General features: G+C 45.4%; 1 protein-coding gene across 4 annotated transcripts in view; it reads left to right on the forward strand.

Annotated features, from left to right (window-relative positions):
- The first annotated feature begins 5,576 nt into the window (after positions 1-5,576).
- LOC127006268 (uncharacterized) overlaps positions 5,577-16,150 on the forward strand; it is a 23,621-nt gene continuing 13,047 nt past the window's right edge. For 2 of the 4 annotated variants that reach the window (XR_007759366.1, XM_050875908.1), the window contains exon 1: positions 5,665-5,685. Coding sequence is in view for 2 of the 4 variants with exons in the window: in XM_050875911.1 (XP_050731868.1) it covers positions 7,913-8,076; positions 11,912-12,070; positions 12,213-12,300 (411 nt within the window). In the remaining 2 variants the exon portion in view is untranslated. Of the gene's footprint in view, positions 5,686-7,909; positions 8,077-11,911; positions 12,071-12,212; positions 12,301-16,150 lie in introns of all 4 variants that reach the window. The other 2 variants (XM_050875911.1, XM_050875910.1) reach the window with 2 other exon arrangements.

The following is a 16,150-nucleotide window of genomic DNA, read 5'->3' on the forward strand; positions in this document are numbered from 1 at the left end:
ACCTGAAAAAAAAATCGGACATGAAGAATTATCCAGTAAATCCAATTAATAAATCCAATAATAAAAATAATGGAGACGGGAGCTATGATGGAGACGAAAAACAGGACAAAATGGTGGGAACTTGGGAAGACGGTCAGCGAGGCAGTGACTCCGTAGCCACCACAACATTCAAGGCTTATCGCCTCCACAGGGCCCATACCGGTACCGCATGGCGACTGGCGAGGCCGCGCGCCGCCGAGCGTCACCAAGATCCAAATGGTACCAGTACTAGTGACAATGCTCAGTGCCGAGTGATCATGAGTCTTCCTGGCACTGGGTACCGGTACCGGGTGCCGGCTGAATCGATTCTTCTCGGCATCTGGTACCGGTACCAAGTGCCGAGAAGAATCGATTCAGCCGGCACCCGGTACCGGTACCGGTACCTAGTGCCAGGAAGACTCATGATCACTCGGCACTGAGCATTGTCACTAGTACAGGTACCGGTTGGATCTTGGTGACGCTCGGCGGCGCGCGGCCTCGCCAGTCGCTATGCGGTACCGGTATCGGTATGGGCCCTGTGGAGGCGATAAGCCTTGAATGTTGTGGTGGCTACTGAGTCACTGCCTCGCTGACCGTCCTCCCAAGTTCCCACCATTTTGTCCTGCTTTTCGTTACCGTCATAGCTCCCGTCTCCATTATTTTATTATTGGATTTACTGGATGATTCTTCATGTCCGAATCTTTTTTTTTAGGATACTAATATATATTGCTATTGTTATTAGACTATGCATACATCCATAATAACTACGTATACATATGCTAATAATTTTATCGAAAAAAATATTCACTTCAGAGAGAGAGAGAGAGAGAGAGAGAGAGAGAGAGAGAGAGAGAGAGAGAGTTTTCTTTACCGAAAATTTATTTAGGAATTTCATCAGACGGCATTGATAAAAAAAAAAAAAAAAAAAACTTTGGATATCGGTACCAGTGCCGGAACTAACGGTACCCGAGTTTTCGGTACTGGTACTACCGGTACTCAAATTAACGGTACCTGCCCATCCCTAGCACTAAGTCATTGTTTTCCCTGCTTGGTAGATTGAGGAGAGCGTGAGGAAGGTTGCCATGTAGTCATTTTCTCCCGCCACAAGAAGTGTCACGGGGCCAAGTGCGACACTTCAACTGACGGGTACTGTGTGTATATATATATATATATATATATATATATATATATATATATATATATATATATATATATATATATATATATATATATATATATATATATATATTTGGTATCAAAAGAATGCAAATTAAATGTATTATTCATAAATGGGAAGAAATAGGGTTGAATACTAAATAAAAAAAAATAACATGTATAACAAGGCGCTTAAATTAGGTTGATTTATTTAGTGAAACAATTATATAAAAATAATAACTTTTTATATAGATATATTAAAATGATTTCAATACAAGATTGTCAACATATTGAAGTGTTCATATATGAATTTTTTTGCAGATATATTAATTTTTGTGGCGTCAGGAAGGGTTTTCGTCGCGGCTCGTGAAATGAGTCGCATTCGGCGAATTTTCGTAGCGAATTCTGGTCAAGCTCGAGCAAAACTACTGAAGCTAGGAAGGCGTGCTTGGTGGCAAATGAAAGCTCTATTAATACAGATTAATGATCAGAAAAAAATGGAAAGCACTAAATAAATAAAGTTATAAGCAAAAAACTAGGACGTGTCCAAATCGCGGCAAAAGGGCCGAAAACCAGGCTATTTTGTGACGGCTCGACGACAAACTTGGAATCGAGCTATCAAAAATCCTTCGTGCTGGTCAAACTACATTGCCAAGAGGGGCTACAAGCCAAATTACAGCCTTCTAGAGGCAATAACAATGTCACACTAGACAAAAACAGCAAAGTGTCTGGAGTTCGTCAAAATCGCTCTCAAAAGGGTTTACGTTTTGAGCTCTACCGACGAAACTGCTGGGAGTAGGGAAATGTTATGCATCATATTGGAAAGCACATTGGTAGGGCTAAATCATTTGTTAAATAAGTTTTTTGATATTCTAAAATAATGAGTGGGTTTTAAGGTTGGGAACTCGAAAACAGGTTTTTTTCAGTCGTTTTTTGCGAATTTATTCGATTTTTTACCCTTCTGAGTCGGTTTTTGAGCCCGGTCGCTCATTAAAAAATATAGCGCTTTCATTTTGCCGTCGATTGATACCAAAAACATTTCTGTAGCCCCAGAAATAAGAGAGTTCTGGCGATTAGCACCAAAGTGGTTGATTTCCCAAAATTCGCGGGTTAATGACAGGGAGAGGGCAAGTGTCCGGTCCAAAGTGTAGGGTTCACAGCTGTGGAAGACACACGCAGCGCCTTTCAAGATGATCGGATATCATTACTATTATTATTATTATTATTATTATTATTATTATTATTATTATTAGTGCTGTTGTTTTTACTATTACAGCAAACCCTCACTTTTACGGACCTCGATAAAACGAATTTCGACTTAAACGAACTTTTTTGCCAAACAAGTTTGTTAAGTGCGGGGTTATGTTCGGTGGTGGTCTGGCCGTGCACGTACACGCACGTCGGTCAGCGTAACATAGTGTCCAATGTGTAATGGGGTTGTACATTCATCCTTATACAAGATGTCACCACCGACTACATTTTTCTGCCCACGAAGATTGAACTATCCTTTTAATTATCGTAAATTACCTGTGTTTCTCTGGGACTTATAACAATTACACTTCATTACAATAAGTGATACTATTGGAGGGCTTCAGCACCTTCCTTATTTCCCATATATATGGGAGTGGCTTGCGCCCGTTTCGGTGGGTGTCTTCCAACCTACTCCAGCCAAAGCCTGTAATATTCTGATAGTTTGTTGCTCCACATAATTATCACTGAATGACTAATCTAACATTAATTTTTTTCATCTGTCACCGTTCTCTCCCACTTTATTTAGGGTTCTCGGAGCACAATCATTTAGCCACGGGAAGCAGTGGCAATAGTCTGGCGAGCTGTGTGACTCCAGAATGTTGAGGGAAGTTTTGTCTTTGTAATGGCACCGCACACAAAAGTGGTTAAACAAATATATCTGCTGTTGATTGGTCACTGTAATAGATAGATTAACTTATTGAACACATGTACTTCCTATTTTCATGTTGGGAAACAATAACTATAATGCATTTCATGTAAATCATGGAGACCTCGTAAGACTCAAGCCTGCCCCCGACACCTCTTGATTTATGTGCACAGTTACGATCACGTAGCGCTTTGAGAATTGTGGTGGAGGCACTGCGTGGTCGTAGGTGTGGCTTACGATCACGGAAGAGTTTTGAGATCTCGCCCCTGGCCTAATCCATTCACTGACATAGCTAGGCACGATAACAGAAAACCTTATTCCCGATACCCGATAACTGATAATGGAAAATCTTATCGGTGATAACCGATATTCGTTAACTGGAGACACAAATATAAGCAATAACCGATAACCGATACCTAGCGATAAGTCTGATAGGCGAAAACGATACTATATTGATATTTCTAATAAAAAACATAGATGAATTTAAATTTTCATTATCTGTATTTTCGAAAATTTACAAAACCTGAAAACCACACGTTTAAACGTACATATGGACGGTAATACTAGAAAAGCCTGAACCGGTGTTGTGTTATTTGGCGTCCCCACCGTCAAATGCTGGCGCTTTTGTTTACAAACACTGGTCTCTCGTGAACTGGCCCATCACTACTTATTCAGTTATTCTTACGTATCACCATTAACACTTTAACAGCCACTTCAGTAAAGAAGCACTGAAGCACTGGGAACCGGAACACTGGCACTCACTCCGTCACTCGACACGCAGCTGGAGAGGCCACGCGCCACGCCGCCACGTGGTAACACAAGCCGCTGATCTCTGTTTGAGCTCTTTACAACGGGATCACAGATTTCTGGCAGTCAATAATCATTTTTTGGACAAAGTTAAATGATTTTTCTCTTCGATATAGTGATTTTTGAGTCTAACATAAAAAAAAAAATAACCTAGTGTTTTAATGTTGATGATCTAAGCATGAAATCTCTTCACCGAAAATATTTCATACCCCGAAGTTTTTTCATACAACACCGGGCGCCCGGGCCACGCATGCGCAGTAGGGAGGAGACAACGTTTTTTTTCTGAGGCGGAAAAAAGTAGCGATTATCGCTAGTTTGGTTACAAAAGTAACGAAGATACCGATATATATATATATATATATATATATATATATATATATATATATATATATATATATATATATATATATATATATATATATATATATATATATATATATATATAAGTAGCAGATGGCCGATAACCCGATTTTGTTATCAGCGATAAAGTATAGCGATAACTTGTCGCGATAACGCCCAGCTATTCAACCACTCCACAAACCTGTTACGCGCATACCAAAACTCTCATACATGCTTTCATTATTTCCCCTATCTCATCCTGACACACCACATGCACTGCAGATGGTAATTGCTTGGCTTTATTCTACAGAAAGTCTCCTTCTCCCCAAAGCAGTGCCAGCTGTGTAGCGTTGGTGCCCTTGCATGTAGGGGAGTGTCTCGATCAGAAGAGGGAGAAGAAATGGAATGAGTTTGGTGGCGGTCCTTTCTGCAGATGATAGTGTTGTTGGCAGAGTGAAGATGAAGTGGAAGATTGTGGATGAATCTGACAGACTGATTAAAAGGAGAAAAGGCAAAGTAAATTTTGGCAAGGGTAAGGTTATAATGTTTGAGAGGTCAAGAGAGCAGACTATCGAGTTTGCAAAGCTATACAGTGTTGGAGCAGAGTGTAAGATTTGGTTCGGAGAAGTGTAGATGGAGGAAGTAATTGAGTTTATAAATATTTAGCGACATTTCTATGGAAGCATGGAGGGAGAGGTAGAGAGCAGAGAAGGGCAAGTGTGGGTATAGGGGTAAAAAAGGGTATAAGAAATAGTACTATCCTCCCAACTTTGCCATATGCATCATTTGTGGACAATGGAATGTAGCACAGCAATCATGAATAAGCATAATGGATATGAGCTCGACATGCCATCTGGTGGGCCTTGCTGGAGCCGCTGCCAAAGTCAAGCCGAACTGGGGTCCAGCGAGGCTTAATTGACGTTTTTCTGTACCAAACTAGCAACATTCCAGAGTTGTAATGGTCACTATCATGTTTACACCAAAAAATCTGAGTGCTGTACATTATTAAAGTTGGGACGAGTAAAGGTAAGGTGAAGTTGGGGGCATACGCTATAGCTGCGCATGACCGCGGTACTCATCTCCGTCACATTGGCCCTGGAGCATGTGGTGGGTAAGAACCCATTACCTCGAGACACAGGGTACAGGAACATATCACTGGAAGTAAGCTATCGTGAGTGGCCTTGCCAAAAGTGAGGGTAATAGCGCACCTCGTTATCGCATGCGGCGGGAGGACATTACAGACCCCAGGTCTGCCCTCACATGCTGAATGCTGACAAGTTCGGCCAGGCTGGAGCTGTCCTTATTGCCTATCAATGGTTGCCCTTATCTACAAGATAAAAAAAATCAGTCGTGCGATACCACCATACAAATGCTTAATTTGTCGTGTTGCCCTCGGCAGTGAATGCGGACACTGCTGTTTACAGCTGCGTCACTTACGGCTTGAATCACCTCTAGCTAGAAAAGCTTCGGTAAGCTCACTTACTAGGGCAGTTTTATTTACAGCATAGGAAGCAGCAACAACAAAGAAAATAAAATTAAATGCCAGCTAAGCGCTGCTTCCTCAAAAGAGAAAAGAGTGAGTGGCCATAGGAGAGGTAAGCGTATTGGAGTATTGTTGTTGACATGTAGTAGTGTAAAGGCGGCGAGGAGGCGCAGTCATAGGCGTTCTCAAGGATTCCATGAACGTCTGGTCTGTATAGTGTTGGGAACTGTTGGCTGAGGCAAAATACCACAAACAATGAGCTGAAGTTTTACTGATACTTCGAGTTCATATGAAAACAGAGTTCACAGCCAGTAACAAAGAACTCGGGACACTACAGCGCGGCCCCCGTCACTGGTCTTCATGTACTCCAGTGACACAAAACGGGACGCAGCGCCTCGCAGCAGCTACTCGAAGGATGTAGCGATGGTACGTTGCCGCAGTGGATCCTGGAATGACCAGCCAGCCTGAACAAACGACTTGGAGCGAGTAGACACGGGAATTCTCTGCAGTGGGACGGCAGGAAGGCGACTCGTAACCCCAGTTGCATTAAATGCGTGGAAGGGCGAGGGCCCGAGTGTTTCAGAGAGGCCTCAAGGTGAAGAGACGTGAAACAGGCGTCGACCCGCTCATCCACTATGCCATACTTGACAGAGGGACAAGGTGAGGACTGATGTGGATCCGCTCATCCACCACGCCATACTTGACAAGGGAACAAGGGGAGGAGTGGTATGTGCCCTTACAAATTGCTTGTGCGTAGCAATATTATCAGAATCTGCAGAGAACTCTTCTGATGCTCGTCGTTGCTGTTCCATATATTTTGTAGTATGCTTATCCCTATGACCACAAGAGGCAATAGCGATCCTCCTCTGGTTGTAGTAACTGATAATGCACTTCATATTTAGGTCAATGACAAATATTTATGAGAGGTTGGCCAGACGGCCACGTGAAGTAGATGATCACTGTCGATGAGACATAATTGGTAACGATGCATTTGATGGGATCTAAGGGCGCCTTCGTTGTCTAGTGGTCAGCGTGCCTGGCTATTACTCAGCGGGCCCGGGTTCGAATCCCGGCCCAGGCAGTCGGCGTGCAGCTCACCCAGCTGTTCAACTTCCCTTTCGGGCTGGTCGATAAATGGATACCTGGGGAAACCTGGGGAAGGTAAACTGTGGTAACCCGGATGTCACACTGGCCCTGTGTCCCGGGGTAATGGGCTCCCTCCCACCACAGGCTCAAGGGCCAATGCTACGGAGATGAGCACCGAGGTCACGCGCTGCTACAGCGTATGCCCCCAACTTTACCTTTACTTCAAGGGCTGAGCTAGAGCGGCTTAGGCAATCTTTCTTACTGAGGAGCTTTCAAAGAGGGATGGAGCATAGATTGCAGATTCATACTGTACAAAGTATCGAGTTTGGGTCCTGACTGGAGGGGGTGTCACACTGGGCTATTTTCCCTCCGACATCCTACCTCCAACCTCCGATTTCAGCCGGTACCGCCGACACCTAGCACACACGTTTATTTACGTTTATCTCCAGCTCAAGCAACAATGGCCGACCACTTCAGGACGACGGACTTCTATTCGAAAATTGTCGCCGCAGCACCTTTACTTCTTCACTGCAATGAGTTTAAAGCCAAGAAAAAGAGACGTGTGTGGAGGCGGCCGTGGTTGGCAAGAAGATTACAGTTTGGGGTTGTTTATTGTTAAGAGGTCAACTGACAACTTATGTTGTTTTATTATAAAGTTTTGTTTCGATTTCTTTTTTTTTCTTCATAATCCATATTCTACTGCAAGTTATGCAATAAATAAAATCACTATGCCAAACTAATTTGTTTTCTCAACAATTTACATAGAATGTCAGTTGACTTCGAATTTTCCTCCAGCAAACGGAATTCCTTCCCGAAAGCTACGGGCTGCAAATTTGTTCCAACAGTCGGCGGAAAAAGTGCTGGAGGTGGGCGGTATCGCCGATTAATCGGAGATTGGAGGAAAAATAGCCCAGTGTGATAGCCCCTTGGCTATCACACTGGGTTATTTTTCCTCAAACCTCCGATTAATCGGCGGTACCGCCCACCTCCAGCACTTAGTTTGTTCAACATCTGCTGTTGATCAAAACAATTGTTTCACCACGAGGAGGGGTCTTGGCTTTCCGAGATATCGGGAATCAGTCTGTAGCACAATGATTTCATTCTTATCGTTCTCTCCTATGCAGACCATGATTCGCTCAGCGGCGTCCAGGGCGTGCCGGGCGTGGGCCGCAGCCTCCACTAAGGCCAACATCACCACCACCACCACCGGGTCGTCCACCATCGGCACCAACGTGGAACGGCGGGAACGATTCCCCCACTCGGCCACGTCCACATCCAGCAGGCCAGCAGGGTGAGTCCTCGTGCTGGAGCGTTGCTAGGGCCGCTGCGACATATCGTGGTATCTTTGGTGTCAGATCGGTGAAATATGAATTATCTCACAGGGGCGTCCGCACGAATATTTTCAAGAGCGGCAGGGCCAGCATGCTTTACGTTCTATACGTAAATACATTAAAATTCATATCTTCCTTGGTGAACCACAAGGAGTAGGCGGTGGCTGAGTGGTTAGTGTGCCAGTGCCACGTTCCACCGCGTCCTGGATGACGCGGGTTGGAATCCGCCGTTACCACCTGGGATTTTTCAGTCATCGCCGCGTGGCCTAACTACCCACAAGTGGTGTCCTAAAGACCACCCATCAAGCCGAACTCTAGAGGAACTATTCAAGGGAAATCAATAATGAGCTCCGGGGGACAGCATGAGCCAAGAATAGATGGCGCCACTATAAACACTTGCCTGCGCCAAGACGGGCTCGGGGCGACCATCACTCCCTTAAAGCCTATTGGTGCTGTATAAAAAAAAAAAAAAAAAAAAAAAAGGCGTACACAGTTTCCCAGTACCTGCTTCTCCGGGTGTTCTCCTGAGGTTTTGAAAGCGGTGTCAAAACTTGCAAACGAAAGAGTGAACGGGAGTATGATAGATTTCCAAGGGGACAAAGTCCCTTCCCTGCCCTCCTCTGGACGCCCATGGATGATGTAAGCACGATGACCAGCGCTAGTTAAGTAAGTGCCAAAGTGACTGATGCTACTGCGTCGAACTCAAATCACATACTTATTGTATGTATAGTTAAACCTGCAAGATGATGTGAACGTTACAATTAAAGTCACAATAAACCTTATCTTCACACATATCGTGGCTGAGTAAACGCCTACAACTCGTCATTAACCTAGCATGTTATAATCTGCAGTCTTGTGAGATACTTAGATCACCAGTACAATGAGCATGGCAAATAGTACACTAATAATACAGACGCATTGCGGGTACAGTCGGGGTACCCCCTACCGGTTTCTTTGCACTCGTAGATTCAGTGTAATGTTTCGGGGTCTACCGATCACTTATGGTTGTCCCTTCTTAACCATACTAGCCCTGCGAGGATATAGCTCTTCACTTCGCCACTGCAAGCTTTCCTCTTCTTCTCAACCCAGCCAGAGGGACCTCCGGAGCCCCGAGTCAGCATCTTCACTCATCTCGCCCATGTCTTTTTCTCCACCTTACTGCTGCCTCGACACTTTGGCCGTAAACATCTGGGCCCACCACCGCTTCGCTCTACTATCCCTACGTGCGCATACACCACATTGTCACCTCGCCCATCAACATTCATCACTGTCCTTTTTATACCCCAATGTTACGACCAGCACTCTGTTGTGTAAACACTGGCTGTGGGTACACCGCTTCGCGCTACACCCGATTACTATTCCCCCCCGTTACTACTATCACACTACATTACATCGCCTTGCAGTGACATAACGGCCATAATACTTCGTTACATTATCATAACATTTATCATCCATCTTGCATGTACCTTTCATAGCATAAACACCAAACACTGACCCCTGACCTTTTCGCGACCCGCCATCCCCTCATGCTTCGTCAACACGTTTCACCACTCCAAACCGCCTCGCACCACCGCACTCCTCTAACTTCACTACTGCACCCTACAATGCAGTACATTGCATTACTTTACACTATTTCTATACATGAAAACATAATGCACTCCAGTACACCTATTCTTATTACCACATATATGGAATTCAGTACACCTTATTACAACAAATATGGCATTACAATTACAAATATATTCGTCCGTGCATAACCCAGCCCCGATCGCAGATGCCGCAGACAGCGGCTACAGATGCTTATATATACAAGTAACGATCGAGAGCGACAGTCATGTATACTAGAGAGAAAACGACGCTGTGCCTCTCCTGGACGCGGGGGCACGGCAGGTGCTGACTAGGGTTTCCACCTTGAGCTCAGAAGAATACGGAGCATCTCACTCTCCAATACGGAACGAATCTGAATTTTAAGGGACGGGTGGCAAGCCTAAAATTTTTGTAGCCGCCCCCGGACGCATATTCACGAGAAGTAGCACAGATTTTCAGCCCCGCGCCGCGCTCCTCTCTGATTCGCCGGCTGGCTCTCAAGCTCCGCCCACCTCCTCTGCGCCTCTGCCTCTGCCTCTGCCTCTCTCTCTCTCTCTCTCTCTCTCTCTCTCTCTCTCTCTCTCTCTCTCTCTCTCTCTCTCTCACACACACACACACACACACACACACACACACACACACACACACACACACACACACACACACACACACACACACAGACAGACAGACAGACAGACAGACAGACAGACAGACAGACAGACAGACAGACAGACAGACAGAGAGAGAGAGAGAGAGAGAGAGAGAGAGAGAGAGAGAGAGAGAGAGAGAGAGAGAGAGAGAGAGAGAGAGAGAGAGAGAGAGAGAGAGAGAGAGAGAGAGAGAGAGAGAGAGAGAGAGAGAGAGAGAGAGAGAGTGTGTGTGTGTGTGTGTGTGTGTGTGTGTGTGTGACACTGACAGCGAGGCAGAGGCAGAGGCGCAGAGGAGGTGGGCGGAACTTGAGAGCCAGCCGGTGAATCAAAGAGGAGCGCGGCCTGGGCTGAAAATCTGTGCTATTTCTCGTGAATATGCACCCCCGGAATTGACAGCTGCTGCCCGATGCTGGTGGAGGCAAGAGGAAGGGGTTAGGGGCGTTACGTCGCGTCCTGCACACGCATTTCAGGACGACCCTTGACAAACATAATTTTACGGACTGGTTTTAAGATTGACCGGAAAATGGACCCGAGACTGATCCACGCGGGACGCCACTAACGTAAGCACAATCTTATTAGGCCAAGTGCACTTAAGCGTTTTAAACCAGTTTGCTGTATACCCGAGTTTGTCATCCATCTTGGCTCTGCATTTCCCGATCTCACCAGCCTAAATGGAATAAACTGTTGAGCCGACTTATTCTGGATTATGAATTCCGTGCACAGGTCTTCAATTGATGTTTCGTCATACTAATCTTAGTCTTCTGACCTTAACTTGGCTGGTGACCTCACACTCCCAATTCAGCTTCCCCGCCCATTATGTTCATTCTCTCATCAAGGCTCCCTGCCCCTCAGGACCAGTTCCAACCTGACTTCCCCATGAACTCCATCCAGATAAATCCGGACAGATGTGGTCTCACTTCCACAAAGTTTTCTGTTCTACATTTGGGCACACGCATATTAGTAAACTTTTTTTACAGTAAAGCACCTCATGGGCAAAAATGAATGAGAAAAAAGCTCGCTAATCACTTCTGTACAAGAAGGTATAGATGAGTGGCCAAAAGTTAAGTAATTGTTTTCCGTATTAAGTGACAGCTATGATAGCTATTACCTAATTTCCCCCAGATTTCGTAATCACCAACTGTCATCATCGTTGGAAAGCATGAAGTTTAAAATGTTATTACTCCTTGTTATGTTGAAAAAATATATCTAGCACTTCCTCAATCAAATGTTCCGATTGAAGATCATCCACAAGGTAATCCCAGTTGGTATTACTGTAATTAACGTACCCCACTGGACACACACAAAACCATATCCGGGGGCTCTGATTATTTGTCAATTTAAGGCGGAGGAGACATTTGTATATCATTAGGAAGCAGTTCAGTCGTCTTGAGGAGCAGTGGTGGACAATGGCATCATCATTTTGGTGATGCAGGCGGGACTTTCATAGGGAGCATCGTTTACATCGCTTGTCACATCATTTATTCCTGCCGTGTGCTAGGTTACGGTTAATGGATGACAGGTAGGTGATGCTCCTTATCATTACTTTTCCTTCCCGCAGAGAGGAGGGTCTCAAGTGGAGGTTTCCCGCGGACGATAGGACACAGGCCATGGCGGTGAGCATGGAGCGCGGCATGTGTCAGAGCACCATCCTCACCTTCAACTCCAAGGCGCCCATCACCCCTGACCTGATGGAGGAGGCGCTCGTCCACCTTTACGGGTAAGTGCAGTGGGGGCAGGGGCGTACACAGGTACTACTGTATAATGCCTTGGTGGATAAGCTATGCTTCGTATGGATGTAATTATGCTGTTCAAGAGTGACCACATGTGAGACTTTTCTCATTTTCACTTTCTTCCAACAGCAAGATTGAGTCACTCAGACTTTGCTTCCGGCAGCGGGACGGGCAGCTGTGGGTCGCCGACATGCCGCGACAAAAACTAGATTTTCAGGTACAGCACTATTAGAGATATACGTGGTTACAGAGTGGCATAACTCCATGGTCTTACCTTGCTAATAAGCAAAGTTTTGAGTGCTACATGTCATCCTTGTAGTCAGTCACCACACATCGCCGCTTTTGTCTTTCAGGTGGTGAACAATACGGACTTGGAGCACGAACGATATGAACTGCATAAAGTAAAATTTGACCTCTACAATGGGCCGCTGTGGAATGCTCGGCTCATGCCATGCCCTCCAGATGCTCCCTGTCCTCTCCCTGAAGTGAAGGCAGCATATCCTCATCAGTGTCACCTCCTGATGTCCGTCCACCATGCTGCTAATGACGGATTAGTCGTAATGCTGATGTCGGAGCTGCTGTCCCGCATCATCGACAGCCTCCTCGAGGGATCACCCGTGGACACCAGGCCTGTCGGGGAGCTCCGTGACGGCGTGGAGGCCAGAGAAGAGGAAAACAGGATTAGGGAGGAACTGGAAAGGGATCCTGAGAGGCTTATGTCGGCCATCAGGAAACATCTAGCGAGTAAACATCTTCCTCTGCTCATGGAAGCTTATGGTGTCCCGAACGAAGCAAACCCAACTACGACGTATTTGGAGACTTTGCTCCTCGACAAGCAGACAGTGGAGAAGATCGCTGCCAAGGCTCGTGCCATTGGCGCCACCCTCAACGCCTGCTTCACTGCTGCCTTGAACGTGTCCATGATGGAGGTGGCGCGCGAAGGGGGTAGGGAAAGAGACGTCTACAGCCTCTCCACAAGACACCCCGTCGATTCCCGTCGACTCATGAAGAGCTATAAGAACCTTCCCCTTGGCTTCCATGCCATCCCCTTCACGCAATGCACCTCAACGCCACGTGATGTAAAGAAAAACTTCTGGCAGTACGTGCAGAGCCTCGACACCGAGCTCCACGGGAAGGTTAACAGGAATTACATATGTGAACAGAGGGTGCTGGAGGCGCTGCTCAGGCCGGAGGGATTCACGCACGAGGATAAGTTTGACAGTCTACATATCCCTGACTGTGACTATCTTTTCTCAAACCTCTACTCTCCAAAAGCCACTCAGCAACGAGGCGTGGGCAAGAATGTTCAAATAACAGCGGAGGGTAATTTTATGAGCTTTCATACAGAGCACGCTGGTGTAGGTCAGGCTGTTTTTCCTTTTCGCGACCAAGTCCGCTTTCAGATCGCTTTCTCTACAGGAGTCATCAACAGGACAGTAGCTGACAGACTGCTCGAGAAAAACATCTCTGTGCTCCATGATGTTTCCCAATAGTGGAGTAAAGGTAAACATGGAACTATTTGGGGAGGTGGTGGATGAGTGCTCAGAGTGCTGGCGCGGCGTCTAGGAGTACGGCAGATTTGCGACCCGCCCGCCGATACAAACAAGATGGCAATTTTTCACTCATTGCCGAGTGGCGCGGTCACGGTCACACAAGCTAGTTTCTCTGGAGTTTTCTGTCGCGATTCAAAGTCGGCAGAATCTTACGGTAAACTCGGCAAAATTCTACTAGAGTCTCGGCCATTACCAAGTCGTTTTTTTCTTCCGAGGTCGGCAAGTTGTGGTCACAAGAAGAAGAAGAGTGTGTCACCATAGCTGGGCGTTATCGCAATAAGTTATCGCGATACTTTTTCGCTGATAACAAAATCGGGTTATCGGCCATCCGCTACTTATTTAAATATATATCGGTATCTTCGTTACTTCTGTAACCAAACTAGCGATAATCGCTACTTTTTTCCGCCTCAGAAAAAAAAAAAAACGTTGTCTCCTCCCTACTGCGCATGCGTGACCCGGGCGCCCGGTGTTGTATGAAAAAACTTCGGGGTATGAAATATCTTCGGTGAAGAGATGTCATACTTAGATCATCAACATTAAAACACTAGCTTATTTTTTTGTAAGACTCAAAAATCAATATATCAAAAAGAAAAATCATTTAACTTTGCCCCCAAAATTACTATTCACTGCCTCAAATTTGATATTCCATATTCGTTTGTGAGCATGCCATGGTATTGAAGGTATCCGGTGTTGTGTTATTTGGTGTCCCATCGTCAAAAGCGCCAGCTTTTGTTTACAAACAATGGCCTCTCGTGAACTGCGCATGTTCAGACCAGTAAGCGTAGCCCAGTACAAAGCTTTTAATCAGGAGTTGCTGGAAGGCTGAATCATAGTACCACCATCCTCGCTGTTTCTAGAACGACACTCTGTACATATAAATACAACTCGTACAGAGTGTCGTTCTAGAAACAGCGAGGATGGTGGTAGTGGTACTGTTTGTCTGATTCAGCCTTCCAGCAACTCTTAATTACGGTTAAAAAGCTTTGTGAGACTGTACAGGTTTGGTCTGAGCATGCGCAGTTCACGAGAGACCAGTGTTTGTAAACAAAAGCGTTGACGGTGGGGACGCCAAATAACACAACACCGGTTCAGGCGTTTCTAATAGTGCCGTCCATAGCTACGTGTTAACGTATGGTTTTCAGGTTTTGTAAGTTTTCTAAAATACATCTAATGAAAATCTGAATTCATCTTTGTTTTTCTATTTGAAATATCAATATAGTATATCGTTTTCGCCTATCGGACTTATCGCAAACTAGTATCGGAGTAGTGGATTTATATCGGTATTATATTTGTGTTTCCAGTTAACGAATATCGGTTATCACCGATAAGGTTTTTCATTATCAGTCATCGGTTATCGGGAATAAGGTTTTCTGTTATCGTGCCCAGCTCTGTGTGTCACAGACCACCGCATGCGTGTCCTGCTTCTGTATAACTGATGTAACCGGACTGAGTAGGTCTTGGAACCGAGTCTTGTCCAGCGTAGCCACTGCCTCATCGCGTCTGGGTCTTCACTGCTAAGTTCTCGTAGCAACCTGTAACGCACACTCTCCCTTTGCCTACGAGTCAACCATTCAAGAGTCCACAGGCGCTTTCTTTTCATCTCTTTCTTTTTCTTTAGAAAACACCACAAAACACATGCTGCAACGTCTGGATCCATTGTTTGTTTTGCTTCTTTTCAGCTGATATTTCCCAGAATGCAACAGTCCTCCCAGTGACCAGACTCGAGGAGAAAATTGTCGGGAGAAAATTTCCGCAGAATACTCCAGAGAGACTAGCTTGTGTGCTGTCCCAGACACTGGATGCTCACTAAAAGAGGATCGAAGATGAGTTTCGGGGGCAGCCAGGCAAAGATGGCGCCACTTGTCTGCGCCATAATGGTCTGGGGCCGACCACGTGGCCCCAAAAAGGCCTACCGGGGCCAAAGGCGGAACGTAAAATACACACACACACACACACACACACACACACACACACACACACACATACATTTAGTGATTTGCTGACTCTTACGAGGAATAATGCTGATATTCTGAGTGACTTCCACGAACATTTGTTGTACATTTGTTGTGACACTAGTAAGTAGTTTTGGCTCATTACTCATTTGGTTACTGTGACGAGGAAAAAAGTTCTAATTCAAACTTAAATTGATGCTGATACGATAGTGATGATAATTTTCTCTGCAGCATTATCATAAAATATTTTAGCATTGTTAACCTAGTTCAATATAAAGGAATGTTTTCATTATGAACGAGGGAGAAGTCGGAGGGTCGTAGCCCTCGCGGCACGCCACAACAGCCTGGCACCGCTTCCAGGGCTAGAAGACTTGTCCCGGGCATGATTATGGTTTGATGGACATTTATTAATATTCGTGATAGGACAAAGCAGAGATTTGAGGTGGCTGTCGTACTATGAGTCACTTTTTTTCTATTCCTTAGACACGCGTACAGATATTAAGTCTTTTGTCTATACCTGGCCCTAATGAGTGGCTGACGGGTGATACTACTGCTTAAAATT

The sequence above is a fragment of the Eriocheir sinensis genome, chromosome 32, assembly GCF_024679095.1.
Source record: "Eriocheir sinensis breed Jianghai 21 chromosome 32, ASM2467909v1, whole genome shotgun sequence".
In the NCBI taxonomy this organism is placed as follows: Eukaryota; Metazoa; Arthropoda; class Malacostraca; order Decapoda; family Varunidae; genus Eriocheir; species Eriocheir sinensis.